General features: G+C 47.4%; 2 protein-coding genes across 7 annotated transcripts in view; one reads left to right on the forward strand and one right to left on the reverse strand.

The window, feature by feature from the left end:
- The window catches only part of CCND3 (cyclin D3), a 79,413-nt gene extending 69,621 nt beyond the window's left edge, over positions 1 to 9,792 (reverse strand). The window contains exon 1 of one of the 2 annotated variants that reach the window (XM_045541925.1): positions 9,582 to 9,792. The gene's annotated coding sequence lies outside the window, so the exon portion shown is untranslated. The remainder of the gene's footprint in view (positions 1 to 9,581) is intronic. The other variant, XM_045541924.1, reaches the window with a different exon arrangement.
- Positions 9,793 to 10,952: 1,160 nt separating this feature from the next.
- Positions 10,953 to 25,923, forward strand: part of TAF8 (TATA-box binding protein associated factor 8) — a 30,580-nt gene continuing 15,609 nt past the window's right edge. For 3 of the 5 annotated variants that reach the window (XM_045541937.1, XM_045541932.1, XM_045541933.1), the window contains exons 1-6: positions 11,024 to 11,941; positions 15,268 to 15,366; positions 15,706 to 15,768; positions 16,822 to 16,946; positions 20,347 to 20,494; positions 21,860 to 22,002. In XM_045541937.1, the coding sequence (XP_045397893.1) occupies positions 11,716 to 11,941; positions 15,268 to 15,366; positions 15,706 to 15,768; positions 16,822 to 16,946; positions 20,347 to 20,494; positions 21,860 to 22,002 (804 nt within the window). In that variant the 5' untranslated portion in view covers positions 11,024 to 11,715. The other 2 variants (XM_045541934.1, XM_045541935.1) reach the window with 2 other exon arrangements.

Below are 25,923 nucleotides of genomic sequence, written 5' to 3' on the forward strand. Positions count from 1 at the left end.
ATATTTTAAAATTTTTTCCTATTAAATTTTTTTACTTGAAACAAATAATTAATAGCTATAGCTTACCAAAAACAAAAGCTCTTTGGGATCCGCAATAATTTTCTAAGAGTGTAAAGTGTTGCTGAGACCAGAAACTGACTAACATGTCAGTTTAAGCAGACCCAGGGTCTCTAAAATGCCCAGTCCTTACCATTCTTGGTACTCATGCTTTACCTCCCTCCTTGCTGGACTTTTTTAAACTATTAAAAAGCAAGAAGTGATCACATTAAGAATAATTATTGTTCTAGAAATAATAGTGATTAGGGCCAGGCGCGGTGGCTCACGCCTGTAATCCTAACACTCTAGGAGCCCAAAGCGGGTGGATCGCTCGAGGTGAGGAGTTCGAGACCAACCTGAGCAAGAGCCCGTCTCTACTAAAAATAGAAAGAAATTATCTGGACAGCTAAAAATATATATAGAAAAAAAATTAGCCGGGCATGGTGGTGCATGCCTGTAGTCCCAGCTAGTTGGGAGGCTGAGGCAGAAGGATTGCTTGAGCCCACGAGTTTGAGGTTGCTGTGAGCTAGGCTGACACCACGGCACTCTAGCCCAGGCAACAGAACGAGACTTTGTCCCCCCCCCCCAAAAAAAAGAAAGAAAAAAAAATTGAGGAAAAAAAAAAGATTATAGAAATAGCCACTAGTTATTCTAGAAATAATCAGTAATATCATAGAAAAAAAAAGAATAAGCCTAAAAAGAGCTAAAGAAATAATAGGAAAAAATGATTATTTCTATAATATGGCTTTTGGTAAAAACTCAGAACATTCAGGCCGGGCACGGTCGTCACACCTGTAATCCTAGCACTCTGGGAGGCCGAGGCAGGAGGATCGCTCGAGGTCTGGAGTTTGAGACCAGCCTGAGCAAGAACGAGACCCTGTCTCTAATAAAAATAGAAAGAAATGATCTGGACAGCTAAAAATATATAGAAAAAATTAGCCGGGCATGGTGGCGCTTGCCTGTAGTCCCAGCTACTCAGGAGGCTGAGGCAGAAGGATTGCTTGAGCCCAGGAGTTTGAGGTTTTGTGAGCTAGGCTGACACCATGGCACTCTAGCCTGGGCAACAGAGTGAGACTCTGCCTTAAAAAAAAAAAAAAAAACTCAGAACATTCAGAAAAGTAAAAATACAAAGGCAATCACCATTTAAAATTGTTCCTGAATACTTTCTCATGAAATCCACTCCTCCTTTATCTCTTCCAATGGCACTTCTGAGAAGAAATTCCTGGCTAACACACACGAAAGCAGCCGCTCCTTCGTCTAGATTCCCACAGCACTGTGGTTCCAATCTTTCCTGAGGCCCGGCTAGCCCATAAAAGCATGCATACTGAATCACTAAATGTGCACATTTAACTTTCACAAATTCATTTCTATCTACTGGAGGAGACACTAACCAACCACAAAAATCTATGTACTGTTTATACGATGTGATCCCTTAACAAAATGCTCAACCAAAGACTCAGCTATCAGGACCAATGAAAAGTGGCCATGCGGGAGAGTCTTAGAGATGAGAGAGAATGCCCAAACCATGTATCCTGTGTTTTATGAGCAGTTTAAAGAGACTTTAATGGTAATTTTGATGTGTGTCCTGTTTTCATACAACCCAAAATTGCATAAAATGTGGCTCCACTATGCATGAGGAATGAACAAATGAATGGTTCCAAGGCCTTTGAGACTTAAGCATGTTGTTGGGTGAATATAGCAGGCAGATGAGCCCAGGAGTCCTAGACTTATGCAGTCCTGTCCTCTAGATGGGGTGTGTGGCCCACACTCTGGGCCAGGGTTGCTGCCCATTTCTGGGTGGAGGCCTCAGGCCTTACGTGAAGGCCAAGATCACAGATCCAGCACTAGAACCCAGCTTAATCACCAGCCCCAGAGTTGTGCCCTCAGCCACTGCCCTGGTGCCACACCCCTCCCATGGCCTGAGTCTTGAGGGGAGCAAGGAAAGGAAATGAGCGTTGGAGGGGAGCTGGAGGAAAAGCCTGTTTGCAGCATCACCACAGCTGGGGTGGCTGTGGTTGCAATGATTCACCCAGGGCTCCTCAGATAAGTCGGGCCCAGCCTCACCTAACAGAGCTCACATTCGCCACCATCCACTCTTCCTGGGTTGTGTGCGACATCTGACCCGCTTGATGTCAGATGGGCTGGGCTGTCCTTGCCCTTCCCGTCTATGTTCCTTGGCTTAGTGGGAAATCCTGAAGCTCTGGCCAAGAGCACCGAGGGATCCAGGGTGCTCTGGGCTTGCCCGGGGGCACTCGTGCCAACACCATCACACCTCTACCAATGCACGCATGTCACACACAGAGGCGGTCTAATCTACCAGTCCTGAGACTGTGTACAGGACAGCGTCTCCACAGGAAGCCCGGTGTCATTTCACACTACCCCTAGTTACGTGTGCGGTGCACAGTTGTGTGCAGGGTCTGATTCAGGTCAGAGTCCTTTCAGCCACCAGGCTCTCATTATCGACCATCTGTATGACCTTGGGCAAGTAACTTAACCTCTGTGCCTCAGTTTCTTCATCTGTAAAACAAGGAAATCTCACAGGATTCTTGTGAGGAATAAATGAGAAATGAGCTAATAAATATCCATACTTTTTATAAACTGACTTATTTACAAATGGTATATAGTATATGTAGGTGCTTAGAACAGTCCTTGGCACATGCAAGTACTGTGCAAAAGATAGGCTATTCTTATCCCCACATCTTTAGTGCCATGTGTCCGGGAACAAATGACAGTTCAGAGAAAATCCACAAAACAGATTCCCACAAGAAACACCAAAAACAACTCCTAGAACCTGTGTCACAGGAAAGGCAGGGAGGATGCAGGGGAGAAGAAAGACTTTCCGAGAGGCTGGTCGCCGTGGCTCACACCTGTCATCCTAGCACAGTGGGAGGCCAAGGTCGGAGGATTGTTTGAGGCCAGGAGTTTGAGGCCAGGCTGAGCAAGAGCAAGACTCTATCTCTACAACAAATAGAAAAATTACCCGGGTGTGGTGGCACACACCCGTAGTCCCAGCTACTTGGGAGGCTGAGGCAGAAGGATCACTTGAGCCCAGGAGCTTGAGGTTGCAGTGAGCTACGATGATGCCACTGCACTCCACCCCTGGCAACAGAGTGAGACTCTGTCTCCAAAAAAGGAAAAAAAAAAAAGACTTTCTGAGAACCACCCAGGAGGCACCAAGTTCAAGTCCAGTGGGTGTAAAGAGAGATCTGAATTAGAACCCAAGAGGCTGGGCCCAAGTGGAAAAAGACTGTTGCCTTGGACATGAAGAGAGCTGAGAGAAAAACTCAAGTCGGGTCCTAGGTAGAAGTTAAGTTAACTCAAAGAAAAGATGGAAGCTGCCCATAGGAATAGCAGGGACCAGCTGACAGGGAAGGGAAGAGAGGGCCTGGGGAAACTAGAACATTCTATGCCTTGGCCTACGCTCAGCCACCCAGTACATCTGAGAGTTTGTAACCCCAAGATCCTTTCTCACTGTGATGAAAATAGATCCCACATTTGAAGAGTCTCCAAGTGTGTGGTTCTGTAGTAGATACTGCTTAGAGGAAAGAGGATGAGGCTGGGAGGAGAGGGAAGAGCAGCCTTGAGTCTCAGGGGCCGGCTGCTGGGAGCAAACCGCACTTCGCCCCTCCATACCCAAGATGCAGCCATGTCCCAGAGACAAATAAACCCTCCTCTGGGCTTTATCCGTAGCCGGTTCCACAGCACCCAGCACTGTGAGCTTAACAAACCAGAGCTTAAGAAAGATTCTGTGAATAACAGACAGATGCCTTCCTGTGGACAGGGAGACAGGCCCTCTGTGCCCCAGCCCCCCTTTCCCTGGCCAGTCCCTCCTCCAGCTGGAGCCCAAGTTGGAGCTCAAGGTCTACATCTGTCTGAGGCCCCTGCTCCAGCTTCCTTTCCCAGAACTCAAGGACCCCAGGGGAGGGGGCAGGGAGGAGCAGCAGCAGAGAGAAGAGAGCTGGAGCCGAAAAAGCTGGGGCCAGAACTGGGAGTTTCTGGGACAGCCCCAACTGCAAGTATTCTGTCCAACTGTCTGACCACAGGCCAGAACTTGTGGGCCGATTTTTATTTTAGAAAATAGGGTGAAATGAAGCCATAGGTGGGATGCGGAGGAAGGAAACCAGGGCTGCCTCTTTGGATTTGGATAGTCCCAGGCCCACCCCAAGGAGCTCAGTCTGGGAGACGATTATGCCAGTGATAACAGCAGCTATCACTCATGGGACTTAGGGCCTGCCCGGCACTCTGCAGGGCTTTGTGTGCATTATATCCTGGGCCTAGAGAAGTGTAGGCTCTGAAGCCTCAGTCCGGCAGTCTCTGCACATCCACTGTGCCTCAGTTTCCTCATCTATAAAGGTAGGATCATAGTGCCTCCTTCACGGGGCTGCTGTGAGGGTGGAAAAAGATGGTGGTTGTCACATAGTAGGCATTCAACTAATATTGGCTATTGTTTTTGTTTTGTTTTGTTTTGTTTAGAGGCCAGGCTGGAGTGCAGTGGAGGGACCATAGCTCACTGTAACCTCAAACTCCTGGGCTTAAGTGATCCTCCCACCTCAGCCTCCTGAGCAGCTGGGACTACAGGTGTGTACTACCACACCCAGCTAATTTTGTAATTTTTATTTTTATTGTAGAGATCGGGTCTTGTTATGTTGCTCAGGCTGGTCTTGAATTCCTGGCCTCAAGCAATCCTCCCACCTTGGCCTCCCAAAATGCTAAGATCATAGGTGTGAACCACTGTGCCTGGCTTAATATCGGCTATTGTTAATCCTCACAAGGACCTGGCAAGGTAGGGCCTATCATTATGCCCACTTTACAGATGACTAAACTGTTTCACACAGCCAGAAAGGAGCTGACCTAGGATGCAAAGCAGGGAGGTTTGCCTACAGAGCACAGGCTCTCTCAACTACTCCATGAGAGACGGCACAAATTAGAGGTTATGTGCACAAACTTTACAGCCAAATGGCTGAGTCAGACCACAGACCAGTTGTGTGAATGGAAGTAAGCTGCTTAACCTGCCTTGGTTTGCTCACCTGTAAAATAGGTGCCCTGCCTCATAAAGTTGTTGGAGAGATATATGCATTACTAAGGGCTTGAAACTACCAGTTAGGGCCTCTTTCTCTGGGCCTGCCCTCCATGGTGCCCTCTGGCCACAGAGCTTGTAACTGCAGTCTTCTGTCCCCGCTCAGTCTGGGCCCTGCCTGCGTGACCCTGGAGCCCCAGGGGCTCTTTGCCTTTCTAAGGGTCGGAGAGGGCAGCAAACAGACCTTGGCTAACAAACAAGGTGCCAGCAATCCTCTCTTCCCCCTCCTTTCTAGAGACAACACCTCGGCCTCTGATCCCTCACCTTAGGAGTGGCTGTCCTGGGGGGATTTCATCCAGGGTGGGAGAACTGGTCAGACTGCTGAAGGCAAATAGTTTCAGAGAGGTGGGGCTTTTGAGGTCCCTTCCAGGAGATGACATGGGCGTCAAGCCCTTTGAAGGGTACAAAAGGCCATGCCACATTAGGTATCCTGTTGTGCCGACAGGGCCACTGGCCTTGGGTCCTTCTATCTCAAGGACAAAGGAAGGTCAGGAAGAGGAAAGAGGAGTGGGAAGAACCGCTGAACTGGGAAGGGAGCTTGCCCAGCGCATTCTGGTGGAGGCCTGCACATTCCGTCCTGAGCCGAAGAACACACGTTAGAGGGGCTCTCTGGGCCCTGATGTGTAAACAGCTGGGGATGGGATTGGGGCAGAGGCCCCATGAAACCAGTTGGTGCCTGAAGGACCAAGTGGTGCTTTTTACCAATCCAGCCACCCCTGGAGTGAGACACTGGGCAACAGCCCCACCTAGTGGACGGACAGGGACTACCACCAGCCAGGGAGTCCGGGGGAGCAAACGGCTGGCCAGAAGAGGGAAGCCCGGGAATAACCACAATGGGGCTTTAGAGGAAAAGGGGCTCTGAGGTCTTGTCGCTGGCAGAAGCCCTTCTTACAGCATGTGTTCCAGGGTCCCACAGACAGGAACTCACTTCGTCATTTGGGGATTAGGCAATTATTTGTTAGAAAGTTTTTATGCTTTTTGGAAATCTGCCTCCTCCAGCCTCCTACCCCCTAACCCAGGGCTTCCCAGGGCAACCTTCCAGATACCTGCACACAGCTATGCTATCCCTCCTAACCTTCTTCTCCCTTGCTTCAAGCTTCCGGAGTCCGACCTCAACTTTTCACTCAGCTATCCTCTTTTAAACATGTTAACTTCCAAGGAATCCCTTCCAATTCTCTCCCCTCCCCACCCTAGCAGCATTTAAAAGACATCTGTAGATCTCAACCTTCCTATTGTTCCGCATTTGACATGTTGAGGAAGTCAATGCTCCCCTTACTTGGGAGTTAATTTAGAAGTAAAGAGCACAGGCTTTGAAATCACATAGAGCCTTGTTCAAATCTGGGCTCTGCCACTTACTAGCTACGTCACCATGGGCAACCTTCTTAGCCTTTCTGGGCCTCAGTGTCCTCATCTGTAAATTGGAGCTAGAGGCATTTACTCCCTGGGGTTGTGGTGAAGCATTAAATGAGATAGTGCAGGTAAAACACTGATGGGCTCCTGGCAACACCCTTCAGCGCCTGTGTCCATTATAGCCACATTCCTCTGAGTTTAAAGGTTGAGTGCTTTGGGGAAGAGAAAGGTGAAGGGGCAGAAAGAAGGAGAAAAGCAGACTTTCTGGAATTAGCCTTTCCCAACCTGCCCAATCGCAGGTGAAAGCCAACAAGTGGGTAACTTGTTCCAGTCCCATTCTCAGGGCTGTCCATGGCCACCCACAGTAAACAGGCAGGCATTGACAGTTCTTTGAAACTCAGAGGATTTAAAATTTAAATGTCTTTGTGGGCAAGATAAACACACCTACGGCTCAGCAGGGAAAGGGAAACTTGGCAGGGGCCCCGGAACTTTCCCCACCCCCAGTCCTCCCTTAAACTTCCTCTTGTGGTTTCTCAAGAGTACAACCTGTTCTCCACTGCGAGCAAGCCTGGGGAAGGGGGCCCGGGCAGGGCGGAGCGTGCCAAGGGTTCCACTGCACCCCACCCTGCAGTGAGGAAGGTGTCTGTGTAGTCCTGGACGTTCACATCCTGCTCACCTGTTCTCTCAGGGCAGCCACCCTCTACCCTTGACCCCCAGCCTCAACACCCATTGTCGCAGCACACCCCCCTCTCTCAAAGATGGTGCACAAGGTTGTTTGCCTGTAGTCAGAGAGGGACTGCCTGCTGAGGGCCCTTGTGAGAAACAACGGTTTCAGAAAGGGGGTGGAAAAATGGCTGGAGTCCATGGAAACCGCCCTGTAGCCTGGCCTGCCTCATGGCCACCGTCCTGCCTGGCTGGAGGGACTGGGTCAGATACACAGGTGCAGCTTCAGAAGTAGTGACCGTGGGGAAGAGAGGTGGTAAGACTCTCAAGATCCCACCCACTCCTTTAATATCATCCTCACTCAGATACCACGCTGGGGTGTTTCTCTTGGAATCTAGAATATGAGAGTCTCTGCTATTCTTAGGTTCTGAATAAAAGAGATATCTTGGTTTTCCACATCCCCAGATTCCAGCACATGTTGAGAAGTTCTTTCTTGCCTCTAACCTTGGTTCATTCCTTTTTGGTGATTTACATTCCTCCTTCCCCTTGGTGTGTGAAGCTTACACAGGCGAACACACACACACACACACACACACACACAGAGCCATCGGGAAAGGATAGCAGCTCTGTGCGGTCCCCACAACCCTGTTCCAGGCCTGCGGAGGCTCACTGTGAACAGAACCAGCACCCAAGCTCAGCTAACAGATTGCTGCTCGTGCTCCTCTGAATCACCCAAGATGCAGGACCACGGACTCAAGGAAACTCCTAAATCCCTGGCTGAAGTGTATATTCTGTGTGGTTGGTCTAGCAGGCAGGCTAGCCGAGTGGTTAAGAACAGTTCCTCCCAAATCAAGTGACTGGGGTTTAAATCCCAGTTCTGCCATATTTCTTGCGTCCTTTTTAGGAAGATGACTTATCTCCTGTGCATTTCCTCATCTATAAAATGGATTATTAGGAGGATTAAATGAGATATTATCTCTAAACCACTTAGAAGAGTAGTGGGCAGTGCTACATAACTGTTAGCTAGTACTCTGAGCTCTTGCCGAAAAGAAAACAGGAAGGAGAAGGGGCTTGGGACCATGGAGGCTGTGATCTCAATGACTGGCATAGACTGGGACTCTGCTGGAATTATCAGACATGCTACCAATTTTCAGTTCCAGGGGGTTGAAGCTCTGATTTGTTTACCATGATATCCCCAACATCTAGCCTGTGCAGACAGAGCATGGGCACAGCAAATAGGTGTTGAATGAGTTCAGAAGTTGTTGTGCCAGTCATTTCTCAAAGGACCCCAGGAATTCAAAGAGCAGAAGAATGTGCAGAGAAGCAACGGGAGACCCACTTCTCCACCCATGTCTGGTCCCAGAGACTGAGGTGGTGGGCAGAGAGCAAGAAGAAACAGCCCAGAGTCTTAGGGATGGGGAACAGGTGCTTGGGATTCTGTGGACGGCCACATCACCCCCAAGTGGACCCTCCCAGCTGCACCTAGCTGGGAATTCCCGGGTTCTTGGGAACCAGCCCATAAAATTGTTTCCCTGAATTCATCCTGTTCATTCCTGTCTCTTCTTCATGTCTAGACAGTGGGTTTGAGAAAGCAGGAATTGTTTCTGGGTCGCCACTGTATCCCAATGCCCAGCACCACAGTCAGGGTTCAGTCCAGCTCTGTGGAATGAGTAAGTGCCCCAAAGACTTTCCACCAACTTCTCTGTCTGGTGAACTATTCGTCCTTCAGAACCCAACCCAAATATTCTTTTCTCTCTGAAGCCTTTCCAGCCGCTGTAGCCACAGCACCTGGCACCTTATCTCTGTTGTTCTACGACCCACGCAAGCTATGGATGAATGTCATCACACCCTCAGCATCCCATACAATGCCAGGCGCATAGTAGGTGTTCGATCAATGTAAATGAATAAGTTAATGCCCCCTCAGTAACAGCAACCAATTTATTCAGTTATTCCTCTTGTTGACACTTTAAGAGACACAGAGGAGGCTAAGACCATCACGTGTGTACCTACCAGACACCACTGAGGGAGGAACACTCAGGGGTCCCCCCATTTAGTCCTCTCCTGTTCCAGGGCGCTGGCCAGAGCACCCACAGGCTCCCTGCCCACACTGGTCTGCCCTCCCCCTCGCCTCCCACCCCATCTCTGAGGTGTGAAGAACAGGAACAGCCCTGTAAAGCCACTGGGCTTCCAGATCGCTGGAATGTGAGGAGGTGTGCACACATAAAGGCTCAGGGCCTTTGGGGGTTTCTCTGCCCTTCAACTCGGTGCAGAACAGCTCACTCGCAGGGAAAGTGAGCCAAGTTTTGGGTGCCAACGGGGAGGTGATGAGGGCGCAGCGACTCCCTCCACCCACCCAGCTCGGATCCCCAATCCGGGGTCTCCAGCCTGAGCCTGGAAGCCCCAGGGAGAGGGGGCGATGCTGACGTCCCAGCTATCCTGGCTTCTCTGTGCCTACCTCCTCGGCAGGTGAGCCCCCCGGAGCACCAACTGTGGCTGCAGACGCTCTCTCCCGCCGCCTCCGGCTCCTGACTTTGGGGAGTGAGGGTGGTCGCAACCTCCAGCCGCGGAGAGGGGAGGGCGTCCCTCCCCCGGGGCCCAAACATAACCCGTCTCCGCCCCCGCAGGCTCGGCGTGTTTACAAAGTCCGCGCCGCACCGCCAATCCTGTTTAAAGCTGGGCAGGAAGTGGGGAAGAGGGGGCGGGGGAGACAAAGGAGCCGGGTGCCCGGGTCGGCTCAGGTTCGGGCCCCGCTCACCCCCGCCCGCAGACCCGCCCCGCGCGCCCTAGGTGAGGCGGGCCGGGCCGCCTCCGGGCTCAGGTGTGGGCGGCGCGGCCGGCGCGGCGCGGGGGTCCGGACGGGCCTTGGGGACTCGTCCACACACCCCCCGGGAAATAAACAACAACGTCAGGCGCGGTTTCTTGGTCTCTTACACACGTCAGGCACCGTGACAGACCCCTTCTGAGCATTCTCTCTTGCACTCCTGCTATCCACCCCGCCCCAGCTTTACGGAGGAGGAAACCGAGGCACGGTGAGGGCTAGGTAAACATGCACAAAGTCATACAGCTGGTGTTAGTATTGAAACACAGAGACTGCGTCCTGAAAATGAGGACGGACGAGGCGCGGTCCCTGCCTGAGGAATGCCCAGCCCACAGGGCCGACCGGCGAGTGACAGAAAGCCGCCGGCAGCTGCGTGGGCGCGACGCCCTGTGGCCCCGAGAGCGAGACGGGCAAGGCACAGCCTCTCGGGCTCCCCCGCAGACGCCGGCGGACGGAGGGCGCGAAGGCAGCGGAATGCGTGGCAGACTCGGACCAGGGGGCCGTTAGGCTCTCCTTTGGGTCACCGACAGAGTGAGGGGCCACCGGCACAAAATCGCGAGGTTGGACGCTCCAGGTTTCCCCAGATTGCCCGCTCAGGAGAATCACCTGGGGAGACCGGTAACAACAGAGATTCCCAAGCCCTTCTCCCAAAGAGTGAGGTCACCGGGTCCGGCAGGGGCCCAGCCAGATGTGGCCAATAATAAGACAAATTTGGAAAATCCCGCGAGTGTAGACGACCTCCTGGATCCTTCCAGGAGTGTGCTCTTCATAAGACCCGTTTCGTATTAAAATACGTTTATTCAACTCCGAAGCCGGCAGCGTATTTTCCTGGCCCACTTCCAAGCCCACAGAAGGCCCGGTGAACACTGCGCTCGCAGAAGGTCACGTGCGCCGGGGTCACCCAGCGCGTCCCCCACCCAGCCGGCCTTCCGACAACCCTGAGGGGCGCGCGGCGCCCCGCCCCGCCCCGCGACTACAAGTCCCGTCCCGCCCCGCGCCCGCGCACGCTACGCCAGAGCAAGATGGCCGACGCGGCGGCCGCGGCCGGGGCCGGCGGCTCCGGAACGGTAAGGGCAAGGGGCGCGGGGCCGAAGCCGAGAGCGTTTAGGCGTTCTGCAACTGGCCACTGGCCTGGGCAACAAGCTCATACCCAGAAACCCGGCCCCACCGTGAGCTCCGAGCGGAGGAGGGTCTTTCAGGCTGAACGTGCCCCCCCTCCTTGGGACTTGCTGCGGCCTCCTGAGTTAGGGGGCCCGCGTCCTGATTGGCTAGTTCCCTGTTGGGGGTTGGGAACCCGGAACACCTCCTGATTGGCCCGAAGAGACCGTTTTCGCCTTCTTATTGGCCAGCCAAAGTTGGGGGGGCTTCCCGGTTCAAAATATTTAGTTTCCCTTGTTTTTTGTGCTGTTATCCTTTGCCTTCCTCTCCTCGACATCACGTGTTTGTTATTGTTTTAATTTTCCTTGTTAATGGCATGGTGTGGCGATGGGAGGGACGAGAGAGAGCGAGCCTATTTTTTTCTGGGAGATTTGTTAATTTCATCCCATCGTGCTAGTTTCTTCAGCTATATAGTCTAATCTGCTAAAGTAGAAAGTAAAAAAAAAAAAAACCATTTTGTCGTATTGGAACCGTTGTAGGTAGTCAGAAAAGTTGCCTCTGTATTTAGAGCATCCTGGTTAATTATTACTCAGTTGGCTAAGATCTGTAAATCTAAACATTAAGCACTGATAAAGGAGCATTTAGCAAAAGCACTTTTTCTTTGCCATTGACAATGCGGGAACTGTGTGATTGCATCCTTGTCCTATGCATGAAACTCTCTCTCTGGGCGGCTGATTCACAGAGATCAGGAAGTAAACAGTCTACTAATCCGGCTGATAACTACCATCTGGCCCGGAGGAGAACACTGCAGGTGGTTGTGAGCTCCTTGCTCACAGAGGCAGGGTTTGAGAGTGCCGAAAAAGCATCCGTGGAGACATTGACAGAGATGCTGCAGAGCTGTGAGTACTGGTCCTTCTTTGAGTCAACCTCAACATCAGTCCTATGCCCTGCATCGTGATAGTGTTACAGAAGATTTAAGAAAAAGAAGAGCATAGTGAAGTATTTACAGGCTTTAGAATCAGACCTGGGTGTAAATCTCTGCCACTTAATTGCTTGGGCAAATCACTAAGCCTCCTGAACCTCAATTTCTTCATCTGTGAAATGGGATGATAATTTGTACTTCATGGAGTGTGAGTATAAGTGAGATGTATGTAAAACATTCAATGCAAGGGAGATTGTAACATCTTGATGACTTACAGGTGCCATTAATATTGCTGTATTGCTCTCTATCCTTGACTTAAACTTTTGTGGGGAGTCAGGACTAATTCACTATGCAGTCACATGCTATATTGTGTGATACAAAGAATGAAGATGAATAAGTTTTATAGAATGGAAAAAAACACAAGGAAATGTCGTGAGGTTTAAGAGCCTGGTATGGTCTCCTATAGGTTTTCTGCATGTACAACATATTTCCCCATTTAGAACTTTTTTGGGGGTGGGATGAGATGAGGGGTGGGGGTATATATGGTGTTTCTTAGGGATCAACACCTATGAAAGGAAGTGGGAGAAAGGTTTCGGCAGAGGGAGATGTTGAACTGCAATGCAAAAAAGAATGGGCTGGCTTAGCTGGGAGCCCTGGAGTAATTATTGTCCATCAAACTGAAAAGGCCCTACCTTTGTACTCAGGTCTTGATCATATACTAGATGAAGACTGTCCCAAGAAGGGGGTGGTCTTGGGCAAAGTGGCTCTCTGCAGCTGATGCTTGGAGCTTTTAAATATCAAATGTTTTCCTAACTCAAACTTTTTGGTCTCAGAACCCCTTTAGACTCTTAAATATTGAGGACCCCAAGGAGCTTTTGTATATGTGTTTTATATATGTGTGTGTGTGTATATATTTGCCATGTTAGAAAACAAATTTTTAAAATATAAGAATGTATAAGCATACATTCCATTATTCATCAGAGCCATAATGTCATCAAAGTCATGTAGCCTCTGGAAAACTACATGAGGGAATGAGAGTGAAAAAGACAAATAATGACTTTATTATAAAAATAGTTTTGACCTGTGGATTTCAGAAAGGATTTTGGGGACTCCCAGGGTTCCCCGACCACACTTTGAGAACGTTTGTCCCAAAGGAATGAAATAATAGTTCCTACCAGATAAGAATTGGGTTCTTGGCCAGGCACGGTGGCTCACGGTTGTAATCCTAGCACTCTGGGAGGTCGAGGTGGGAGGATTGCTCGAGGTCAGGAATTCGAGACCAGCCTGAGCAAGAGTGAGACCCCTGTCTCTACTAAAAATAGAAAGAAATTAGCCAGACAACTAAAAATATATAGAAAAAATTAGCCGGGCATGGTGGCACATGCCTGTAGTCCCAGCTACTTGGGAGGCTGAGGCAGAAGGATCGCTTGAGCCCAGGAGTCTGAGGTTGCTGTGAGCTAGGCTGACGCCACGGCACTCACTCTAGCCCAGGCAACACAGCGAGACTCTGTCTCAAAAAAAAAAAAAAAGAATTGGGTTCTTGGCCAAGAGCGGTGGCTCATGCCTGTAATCCTAGCACTGTGAGAGGCTGAGGCAGGCGAGTTCCTTGAGCTCAGGTGTTTGAGACCAGTCTGAGCAAAAGCGAGACCCTATCTCTATTAAAAATAGAAAAATTAGCCAGGCGTCCTGGTGCTCACCAGTAATCTCTGCTATTTGGGAGGCTGAGGCAGGAGGATCACTTGAGCCCAGGAGTTTGAGGTTGCTGTGAGCTATGATGATGCTACTGTACTCTAGCCAGGGCAACAGAGTGAGACTTAGTTTTAAAAAAACAAAACAAACAAACAAAAAAAAAACAGTTCTTGAAAAGATCTTGGAATTTAGAATCTGAAGACTGGTATTAGTGACTTGCTCAGGGTAGCAGGGGAGTTGGTGGTAGGAGTTTAGTTAGATACCCTTCCCTGTCAAGCACCACTTGGTTTTATCTTCTGAACCACTGAACACCTAAAGCAGGGATTCCTTGCTTTTTAGGGCCCCTTTGTACATTTGATGAAATTTGTGGGCCCATTCCCAGAAAAAATGCTTTTTTTGTGGGTATAAAATTCAACATAGTTTCAGAGTATTCATGGAACCTCCCATCCACCTTTGGAACCCATTCACAGATCCTAGCTTCATAAACTCAGTCTTAGATACCTTCCCCTTACCCCTGAAGGACATCAGCATGACTACTAAATAGAGGTTCAGCTTCAGGCAGAAGAAACAAAAATTATAATACCTATCATAGAATAAGACTTTTTTTTTTGAGGTAAGATATACATAACAAAGTTTACCATTTTAACCATTTTTAAGTGACATTAAGTACATTCACAATATTGTGCTGCACTATCCATTTCTAGAACTTTTTCCCCATTCTAAACAGAAACTCTGTACCTGTAAAGAGTAACTGTCCATTCCCCCTGTGCCCCAGCTCCTAGTAACCTCAAACCTACTTTCTGTCTCTATGAATTTTCTTTTTCTCTTTTTTCTTTCTTTCCTTCCTTCCTTCCTTTCTTCCTTCCTTCCTTCCTTCCTTCCTTCCTTCCTTCCTTCCTTCCTTCCTTCCTTCCTTCCTTTTTCTTTCTTTCTTTCTTTTTTGACAGGGTCTCACTCTGTCACCCCATCTAGGGTACAGTGGCATCATGATAGCTCAATGTAAACCTCAAACTCATTCCTGGCCTCCGTGATTCTCCTGCCTCAGCCTCCTGAGTAGCTGGGACTACAGGTGCATACCACCACGTGGGCCTGTATAATTTTTCTGTTTTTTGTAGAGATGGGGTCTTGCTCTTGCTCAAGCTGGTCCCAAACTGCTGGTGTCAGTCAGTCTTCCTGCCTTGGCCTCCCAAAGCGCTAGGATCACAGGCATGAGCCACTGCCCCTGGCCCAAATTTGCTTTTTCTAGGTATTTCATACAAGCAGAATCTTATTTGTCCTTTTGTGTCTGGTTTATTTCACTGAGCATGATATTTTTAAAGTGCATCAATGTTGCAGCATGTATGATAATTTCCTTCCTTTTAAAGGCTGAATAATATTCCATTGTATATACCTACCACAATTTGTTTACTCATCTGTCAGTGGACACTGGCTACCTTTTGGCTATTGTGAATGATGGTGCTATGAACATTCGTGTACAAGGATCTGTTTGAATCCCTATTTTCAATTCATTTGTGTATATACCTAGAAGTGGAATTGCTGGCTCATATGGTAACTCTATGTTTAACTTTTTGAGGAACTGAGAATAAGACTTTATGCCTTTGAATCCTCTCTTAGACATTTCAGAAATTGGGAGGAGTGCCAAGTCATACTGTGAGCACACAGCCAGGACTCAGCCCACACTGTCGGATATCGTGGTCACGCTTGTTGAGATGGGTGAGTGCACCTCCAGTTTCCAGTGCTTCAGTGTATCTGAGTTGGGGTTATGAGAGAGGGAGGAGTCCCTAGGAGTCAGCCATGTCTGCTGAGTGTTCTCGGTTTCCCTTGTGGTCCTCCTGATTTGCTTTTAGCTTGAGAGACTTATCAACAGAGGTTCCTCTGAACCCATGTAAGAGGCCCCTTAACTCCCTTTTGGGGGATTCTGCTGGAGCTTCTTTTTAGTGGCAGCAGAGTGGTTGAGTTGGATGTTTAAGCCATTTCACCACAATATTACTCCCCTTTCCATGTTCAGTATCCAGTGGTCTGGGCATTGGTTTTTGTTTTCCTGTTTCTTAGGTTTCAATGTGGACACTCTCCCAGCTTATGCAAAACGGTCTCAGAGGATGGTCATCACTGCTCGTAAGTGACTTTGAACTGAGGTACTTAGTAAATTATCAGTGCTTGTGAAACGAATTGAATTGGCAGGTATTGGATTGGTAGCTACTTCCTTGTTGCAGGCTCCGTTCCAATCTTTGGGTCTATCTACAATATAATCTTTATCTGGGCTAGTAGGATTAGAATGTGAAATTCAGTTACCAGAAAGGTAAACCATCTCTGAGATGTTGCTGTGCTTTTTGTGCTTTAGCCCCAGAAGAGCAAATGATGCTGCTTGGAAAGTGTGAAAGTTCTTGCTCTCCCTTAGGTCACAGATTGGTAAACTATGGCTTGTGGGCCAAATGCAGCCTGCTGCTTGTTTTTGTAAATAAAGTTTTATTGGAACACAGCCATGTTTACTTATTATCTGTGGTTGCTTCCATGCTATAATGGCAGAGTTTAATTGTGATGGAGACTTTATGGCCTGCAAAACCTGAAATATTTACTATCTGGCTCTTGACACAGAAAGTTTGATGACCTCTGCCTTAGGTAAAACCGGTTGCCATAGCTGCGTAGACAGTGTCCAGTTTGGATTTTTTTCTTTAAAGTCATTTTTTTTCATGTTGGCATCTTTTTAAGAACTCTCTCTCAAAGTAGCAGTGGGAGGTGCCATTTTCAATCCCATCTTGTTATCTTTAAGCCCATACTTACTTTCCCCAGTTCAGTGTATATTTCTGTTATCTGAGGTCTCTGAAAAGAGAATTTGCAGCCCATCTCACTTCCCTGATTCTTAAGCATGTTCTTTTCCCTAGTTTCCATGGTCACAGCCACCCACCTACCTGCTTAAGGCTTACAGGCAGATTGTTGTAGACGTAAATGTCAACCAAGGTCATCTAGCAGGGCTGGGCATTGTGGGGGTTATCTTCTCAGATCCTTAAGTCATTGAAGGCCTTTTATTGATAGATATACAAAGTGCCCATTGTTTAGAAAACTATGGTCCGGCATTTACTTTGAAAAAAGAACAGTTTGGGCAGAGACCATAATCTGTAGAAACCAGGGCCATAGGTGGAGAAGTAACCAGTTGTGACTCTGTTGCAGCTCCAGTGACCAATCAGCCAGTGACCCCCAAGGCCCTCACTGCAGGGCAGAACCGACCCCACCCGCCACACATCCCCAGCCACTTTCCTGAGTTCCCTGATCCCCACACCTACATCAAAACTCCGGTGAGTGACGAAGCCACACTGGGGGCTGTGACTGATGCAGAACGCAGAGTCAGTTCCTACTGGTGGTCAGGTGGCCGTCCAGACGTTTGTTGGTAAAAGGGTAGTTTAGAACTCAGAATATCTTTCCCTATTGAGAAACAATTCGGAAGTGAGAATTAAGTTCCCAAGTTTGCCAACAAAAGTGTAGTTAACAAAGAAATTGAAGCCGGCCCCAGTATTGCCTGTCTCACTGAAACACAAAAGTACATCGCTATGGAGAAACAGGGCTGGAAGGATACTCCAAAAAATGTTCATGGTAATTCTTGGTGAGATTATAGGTAATTTTTGTTTTTGTGCATGTTTTTCTGGGTTTTCCAAATTTTCCACAGTAGAAAAGTTTTGCTTTTTTTTGTTTTGTTTTTTGAGATAGGGTCTTGCTCTGTTGCCCAGGCTAGAGTACAGTGGTGTTATCACAGCTCACAGCAACCTCAAACTCCTGGGTTCAAGTGATCCTTCTGCCTCAGTCTCCCCAGCAGCCTGGGACTACAGGCATGCAACACCATGCCAGCTAATTTTTCTAATTTTTTGTAGAGATGGGCGTCTCACTCTTGCTCAGGCTGGTCTCAAATGCCTGACCTCAAGCAATCCTTCCACCTCAGCCTCCCAAAATGCTAGTGTTACAGGCGTGAGCCACTGTGCTGGGCCAGAAAATACATTAAAATTGGAGGAAAAGTCACTTAAAAATTACTTAATATCATGAAATGGAACTTATTATAACTGTGAGCTTTAGGTCTGAATGAGAAGTTGAGTTGTCCTCCATGGTTTGAATGTGGCATCTCCCCACACTTCCCTTTTTCCTGCCTTTACACTGTGTAGGGATGGCCATCGTGGGGGCTGTTGGGGCAAATCCCCAGGACATTTTACCACACCTCAGGATATGAGGGGAGGAATAGATGCCTGCCCATCGGATGGAACATAGCCATTGCTCCTGATCAAATCTATTTGTTTTCATAACAAAGTGCCACAAACTAGGTAACTCAGAACAACAGAAATTCATTGATTCACAGTTCCAGAGGCTATATGTCCAAAATCAAGATGTTGTCAGGGCCACGTTCCCTCTGAAACCTGTAGGGGAACCCCTTGTTGTTTGTTCCTAGCTCTGGTGGTTTGCCTACATTCTTTGGCATTTCTTCACTTGTAGATGCATCACACCAGTCTTCTGTCTTCACGTGGCCTTCTCTCTGTATCTCTGTTTTCACACGGCCATCTTCTTATAAGGACATCAGTCATATTGCATTTGGGATCCACTTTACTCCAGTGTGACCTCATCTTAAGTGATTGTATCTGCAATGACCCTATTTCCAAATAAGGTCGCATTCTAAGGTACTAGGATGCATCTAAAACATTTGTTGTGGGGATACAATTCAACCCATAACATTCTGTAATTCTTTATATAGTGTATTTTTGTCATTGTGAACATTAAGTACATATTTCAGTACATGTTTGCTTATTTACATGAATATTATAACATTGTGCTAAACTAATGTACATTAAAAGATAATCAGCCAGGCATGGTGGCTTACACCCATAATCCTAGTGCTTTGAGAGGCTGAGGCAGGTAGGTTGCTTGAGGCCAGGAGTTCGAGACCAGCCTGAACAAGAGTGAGGCCTTGTCTCTACAAAAAATAGAAAAATTAGCTGGGCATGGTGGCACGTGCCTATAGTTCCTGCTACTTGAGAGGCTGAGGCAGGAGGATTGCTTGAGCCTAGGAGTTTGAGGCTGCAGTGAGCTATGATGATGCCACTGCAACAGAGCAAGACCCTGTCTCAGAAAAAAATAATCTCACTCTTTTTAAAAGTTTAGGAAACTGTAACTTTTTTAATGGGAGCCATGTGATTGCCTCAGCTTTTTGTTTTTGAAATCTTGGTTTAATACTTGGTGGAATACTAAGTTGGAGGTCTGATTCTAAGATCAATTTCTTTTGATATTTTAATGGTTTGCATAGTTGAAAAAGGTACATCACAAAAATATATAGTATCTTTGGCTGTTCTTTTTTTTCAATTTTTACTTACCATTTAGCATATCATAATTTTTTCCCCTACAGGTGAGGCATTTCCAAGGCTGTTCTTATTAAATCATAAAACTAATTTTTTTCATTTTCATTTGCCAATTATCCAAAGAATTTTGTTGAAAATTTTATATTAAATTTCTAACTTATCAAATGACAAACACTTGTCTTAGAAATAATTACAAGATTTTGCATTTTAATGTTTTAAACAAGTATAGTATGTTCAAAATCCACTCATTTTCATTTTTGGAAAATTTTAAACATCAGAAAATTGTTTCTGCGTCTACATATAGATATGGGAAGTACAGGTGACACACTTGAATTGACAATGACAACAATGGAAATGTTTCTAAGCGCCTCCTTTATTTTTATTTTATTTTTTTTGATATGGAGTCTTGCTCTGTCACCTGGGCTAGAGTGCTGTGGTGTCAGCCTAGCTCGCTGCAACCTCAAACCTTGGGCTCAAGTGATCCTCCTGCCTCAGCCTCCTGAGTAGCTGGGATTACAGGTGCTCACCACCATGCCTGGATAATTTTTCTATTTTTAGTAGAGACGGGGGTCTCACTCTTGCTCAGGCTGGCTTGAACTCCTGAGCTCAAGCAATCCTCCCACCTTGGCCTCCCAGAGTGCTAGGATTATAGGTATGAGCCACCGTGCTTGGCCAAGTGCCTCCTTTAAAAACTTTAGATCATGAAGAATAGTTACCTTTTTGGTCATTGTTAAGATGTCACCATTGCCATTACCATTTAAAACGTTTTGGCTAACTTCCCATTCTGATTAGCTCTCAATTGTTTTTCTCTTTGTAACTTGATTGCTAACAAGCTCATAATTAGGAGGAGGAGCTGCAGCCTGCCATTTTCTTATTTACTTGGGCTTGCAATAATATCGTCAGTCTCTTTTTTTTGAGGGTATCTTTTGGAACAAGGTGTCCATATCGTGAGGGTTGATTTAAGAGAACAGGATGGCATGATCCACAAATCCACATAGACAGCCACTCCCATACCGCAGGATGTCACATTACACTGATGGAACCGGTGGTCCCTGTCAGGGCTTCCCTGGGGGACTCCCACTCTTCCTTTAGGATGTGCCTCTTACACCTGAGACCAGCTGTCATGGGAGCTGAATGAAGGCCCAGGGTCAATCTCCATTTGCACATTTAATTTTTAAGATTAGAAATATTAATGTAGTTGTTTTCTTTCTGCCTTTCCACTGCACTCTGGAGATCTCTGCTGTAAATAATAGTAGTGGGTTATTTTAGAGGGTGGAAGAACATAGCAGCAGCAAGGCAGGGACTCCAGGTGAGCAGAATGACATGGTGGCGTTACCCTACTGTCGTGGCTGTTCTCTTGCAGACTTACCGTGAGCCTGTGTCGGACTACCAGGTCCTGCGGGAGAAGGCCGCATCCCAGAGGCGCGATGTGGAGCGGGCACTCACCCGTTTCATGGCCAAGACAGGAGAGACCCAGAGTCTTTTCAAAGATGATGTCAGCACGTTTCCATGTAAGAGTTGCCCCCCTCTGTGGACCCTGTCTTGTCATTTGAGATAATCCCACCATCTTCCTTTCTTTCAGCGGGGGAGAAGGAAATGAATATACTTTTGTCTTTCTTTTGGGTGTAGCTTGTTCCTTAGATTTCTGACTCCTTTTCCCAGGTCTTAGGAGCCTGTCCCTAACTGATGATTCTAAAACAGTAATGGCCTTTGTTGGGATTGGCTGCCTGAGGTTACCTTGAGGGTAGCTGAGCCCTGGGCATCAGAGAGACTGATACAGAAATGGCAGCCCAGGTAGAAGAAGGAGCACTGGTGCCAGGGGCCAGTGGCCCATCATGATGTTCTTTTAAGGGTCCCATCTCATTTAACTTTGCATCTGAGAACTATTACATTTGGCCATGTTGACCAAGCTGCTTTGTAGGCCACAGTTTCTACAAAGGTGAATGAGGGGGACTGGTTTGGGTGACTCATTCCTTCAGCAAGCTCCTGCTGAATGCCTGCTATGTTCTTGGCTCTGAAATTACAGCAGCTACTAGTTACTAAGTGCCAGGCACTGTGCTAATCACTTACCGTTCATCATCTCATTAAATCCTCTTGTGAGCCTCCAAGTTAGGAGCTGTTATTATCACCACTTTCACAGGAAGCTAAGGCTCATACAGAAGAGAAATGAAATAACTTGCTCAAGGTCACATGGCTGGTACGTAGCATTCAAACCTAGCTCTTTCTGACTGCAGGACCCCATTTATGACCCTCAATAAAAATAATTTTAGAGTGTATCCTGACACTCACAACCTACCATAGAAGTATACATAGAGACTTTCTTTTACTATTTTTTAATCAATTTCTTCCTCTTATCCTCATTGCTTTTTGGAAGAACTATAATTCTCATTTACTAGAGCATCTTATAGCTTGGTAGATAGAGTTACTTGTAGACTTGAGTCCTTGGCTGACAAGGTCAATAACTTTGCTCTGGAAATGAGGCTTAGAGGGGTTAACTGACCTTGGATACAAGATCACAAAGCTGATTCATTGCTAGGATTCTATCTGTAACTCCACTTCTATCTGATTTCAGTTGTACTTGCTAAAAGTGGGCTCTGAAGTCATATTGCCTGAGTCTGAATCCCACTCTGCCATTTTTTGTGTATTTGAGAAAATCACCTAACCTCTTTGTGCCTAATTGTACTTACTTAATAGGATGGGAGCAAAGATTAAAGATTACATGTGTAAAGCCCGTAGGACATTGCCTGGCCTGCTGTAGAAGTGCTCAGAGCATGCTAGTATTGTCTTTTGGTCCCGCTCACTGATTTGTTGTGAGGCTCTAGGCCAGACGCAAGGACTCCGTGACAGTGGACTCGTGCCTCTCTTCCAATCCCCAGTGATTGCTGCCAGACCTTTCAGCATCCCCTACCTGACAGCTCTTCTTCCGTCTGAGCTGGAGATGCAACAAATGGAAGAGACGGATTCCTCGGAGCAAGATGAGCAGACAGACACAGAGAACCTCACTCTTCATATCAGCACGGTGGGTCCTACCTTCTGCTTGCCTCAGAGTACCCCCAATACTAGCCCATCCTACCCTCGGCCCTGGGAATTGGACATGCCCTACCCCAGGTCTCTGGCTTTATGGTAGGGGCTCGTAGGATGAGCACATGATGATCCAGGTGTGACATGATATCCAGCGTGAGGGACACATTCATGTCCTGAGGATTCACTCATTCATTTAATAAATACTGAATGAGCACCTCCTAGGGCCAGGCACAGTTCCAGGTGCTGGGCAATTAGTAGGAATCAAAATAGACAGAATTCCCTGCCCTCATGGAGCTAAGGAAAAATAATAAGTTAGGAGATAGGAAGTGGGTATGGGGATGGGGGATGTGATATTAGGTAGGGCGACTGAGAAGGTGATGTTTGAGTAAAGACCTGAAGGGGACAAGGCTTGCACGTATTTGGGGGTAGAGCATTCCAGGCAGCGGGAAGAGCAGATGCAAAGGCCCTGAGGTCGGAGCTTACCTGCTGTGTTGAAGAACAGCAAGGACTTCAGGGTGGCCAGAGTGGACTGAACAAGGGGGAGAACAGTAAGGGATCAGGTCAGACAGCTCATGGAGGGTTGGACCTTATAGGGTCTTAAAAGTTGTATTGAACACTTTGGCCTTTGCTCATTAAGATGGGAGCCGCTGGAGATGTGAGAAGAGGAGGGTCAGGATCCGATGTAGGTTTGTTGACAGGCTCAGTCACGTTGCTGTGCTAAGGATGGACTACGGAGGGGCAGGAGCAGGGAGACCAGGGAGGAGGCTGTCGCAGTAAACTGAGAAGTGGCAGGAGGAGCAAAGAGAATGAGACATGACCACATCAATTATTGGTCAGACTCTAGATCCTTTTCAGAGCAGGGCCAACTAACAAAGTGGATGTGAGATGTGAGAGTCAAAGATACCTGAAAGGTTTTTTGCCTAAACAAAAAAAGGAAAGATGGAGCTGTGTTCAGCCAAGATAGAAAAGACTTTTGGATGGAACAGGTATGTGTGCGTAAGTCAGGAGTTCAGGTTTAGACGTGTTAAATGTGAGATGCTTGCCAGACATCAAGGCAGTGATGTCAGGTAGAGAGTTGGATATCCAAGTTGGAGTTTGAGGCACACTTAGAGCCAGAGATGCATATTTTGGCATCAGTAGTGTGTAGATAGTATTTAAAACCAGGAGAGTAGAGGAGCTCTCCAGGGCTGAGAGGGAAAAGGAGCAGAGGCACACTGACTCAGCCCGGGGGCTGTCCACTTTGTCGAGGTTGAGATGAGGAGCAACCAGCCAAGGGGACAGAGAAGGCACAGCGAGGGAGGTGGGAGGAGCACCAGGAGAGGGCGTGCCCCAGAGGCCGAGGGAAGTAAGTGTTCAGGGAGAAAGGAGTGATTGGCTGTGTGAAAAGCTGCAGTTAGTTCTAGTAATAGGAGGATTGAGAATTTGGCCATTAGATTTGGCAGTGCGAATGTCATTTGTGACCTTGATAAGAACAATTTCTGTAAGAATGAGAGCAGGGCCCTGGAGAGAATTCGGAGAGAATGGGAGAAAAGATACTGGAGTGATTATAGTCTTGTGCTGTCCAGTACAGTAGTAGCCACTAGCCACGTGTGGCTATTTACATTTAAGTTAATTAAAATTAAATAAAACTAAAAAACAGTTTCTTAGGCTCACTAGCCACATTTCAAGTGCCCAATAGCGACATATGGCTAGGGGCCCCTAAACTGGACAGTGCAGATATTGAGCAATTCCATCAAAGAAAGTTCTGCTGGACAACGCTCATGTAGACAAGGTGTGTTGAGGGGCTTTGCTGCAGAGGGAGGGAGGAGTGGTAACTAACAGGGGAAAATTAAGGAATCAAGAGAGGCATTTTTGTGGTTTTTGTTTTTTAAGATAAAAGAAATAACAGCATGTTTGCATGCTGATAGGAATGATCTGGTTGGGAGGGAAAATTGATGCAAGAGAGAAAGAAACCTTGTGGGATGATGTGTTTTGGTCGGCGAGAGGGGATGGGCTAGTGCCCACACGTAGCTATCTTTCTTCTGGACATTTCATACCCAGGGAGGAGACAGAGAGTGTGGGTGCAGAGACTAAGGCAGGTGGGGAAATGAGTGTTCTTTTCTGGTTACTGATGTGTCATACTCAGCAAGTGAAAGGATAAGACCGCATTCTTGTTCCTGCATCTTGGCAGAAAGTGCCAAGTAGAGTCACAGAACTGTGGAAGCTCTAATGCCTTCAAGGCTAACAGGGTCCTTATGGTCAGGTTACCATATTCAACTGTCCTTTAAAATCAGCCCTGGTTTTGATGCGAAAGCTGCCTTAGTGGCTGCAGTGGGCCCGAGTGTTCTCCTATTCTTTGAGATGCAGTGCACCGAATGGCAGCCGGCTGCCCCCGTTTGCAGGGAGGGGGTCGGGGAGTGTGCCCATGCCATCTCTAGTATTTGCTGAAGGTCGTCCTTGCTTGAACACACATTTCTTTAAGTTGAATCATTCCTCTCAGAATTAGGGCTGGGAGCCCGTGGCTTTAAATAAAGCAGAGGAACTTGTGATTCTACACTTCTGTTTTGGACTCAGTTAATTTGGGCTGAGATATGGTGATTGGGTCACGGACTAAGTTGAGGTTCACCTTATGAGGAGGAATCTTCTAAGCAGACAGCACCACACCTTTGTAAGCACGATGCAGTTAATGGGCTTGCAGATGTGCTCCCCAGCAGTCCCGGCGGTGAGGTGAGGCTGGAGAGTGCCAGCGGCTACCTGAGGACTCCTGGGTACCAAGAGGCTGAGCCAGGGTTATAGACAGCAAAGCCTAGAAAAGCCTGACTCTTAGGGTCCGACCAGCCTGGGCTCAAAACCAGGCCATGCCACTTGCCAGATGTGTGACTGATTGCGTCACCTAACATCAGAATCTGTTTCCTCACAAGTCCAAGCAGGAACAGGAACATACACCCCAAGGGGCAGGGGGAGCCCGAGATGCAGCGGCCTGCAGTCGCGTGCCTGGCGCATGGTGGCTCCTGGCACACGCTGCTCCCTCCCCTGCTGTTTTGGGCGGTGTGAGCATATGCTCTTCTGTGAAAGTTAAAAGACTTCAAGACAAAGATTCTGACAACAATTTATATACAGTCACTTGGACTTGTTATTTGTTGGACTGAAAAATACAATCATATGTTTCAAAATTCAGAATGTGCAAAAAAATATATAGTGACAATTCTTCCCATCCTCCTGTCCACTTTCCCTCCCACAAAGCAACTGTCTCGCCAGCCTCATGTGTATCCTTCTAGAGACATTTTTTATTGTTGTTTTAAACACAAACAGCAAGTCATGAATGGTTCTCTCCTTGCCTTTACCTCCGTGGCTGTGTCTTGGCCATCATTCCATCTCTGCATGCCAGGAGCTTCTCTGGCCCTCACAGCGTCATCATGCCCCATGGGATGGATGTGACAGTTTATCTTGTCCTTGCAGACTTTTAGGTTGTTTTCTGTCTTTGGCATTGTTTCAGTGAATTAAATAACCAGTAGTTTAAATTATTTTCTCTATGGATGATGGTGCATGTCTCAAGGACTTTTGCTAGGTAGAACTTGGTTTAACCTAGCTCTGGTTTCTTCATGTACTTGAACATGAAGGAACTATTCATTTTAAATTAGTATATAATATTTTTTTCTCATACATTGGAACTAGCTGTCTTCTGCAGGCAATCACAATGTCTAAACTTTTATTCTTTTATGAAAAATGTACCAGTCATTCACTCAGCAAGTATTTCTCCAGCACCTAATATGTGCCAGATACTGTTCCGGCTGCTTGGGGTAAAGCAGTGAGCAAAACCAAACCTCTGCCTTGTAGGAGCCCATGTTTGGCAGTGGAAGAAGACGATAAACATAATATGTAAATAAATCGTTACATAGTATATTAAAGATGAAAGTGCTATGGGAAGAAAGAAACC

The sequence above is a fragment of the Lemur catta genome, chromosome 2 (genome assembly GCF_020740605.2).
Source record: "Lemur catta isolate mLemCat1 chromosome 2, mLemCat1.pri, whole genome shotgun sequence".
Lineage (NCBI taxonomy): Eukaryota > Metazoa > Chordata > Mammalia > Primates > Lemuridae > Lemur > Lemur catta.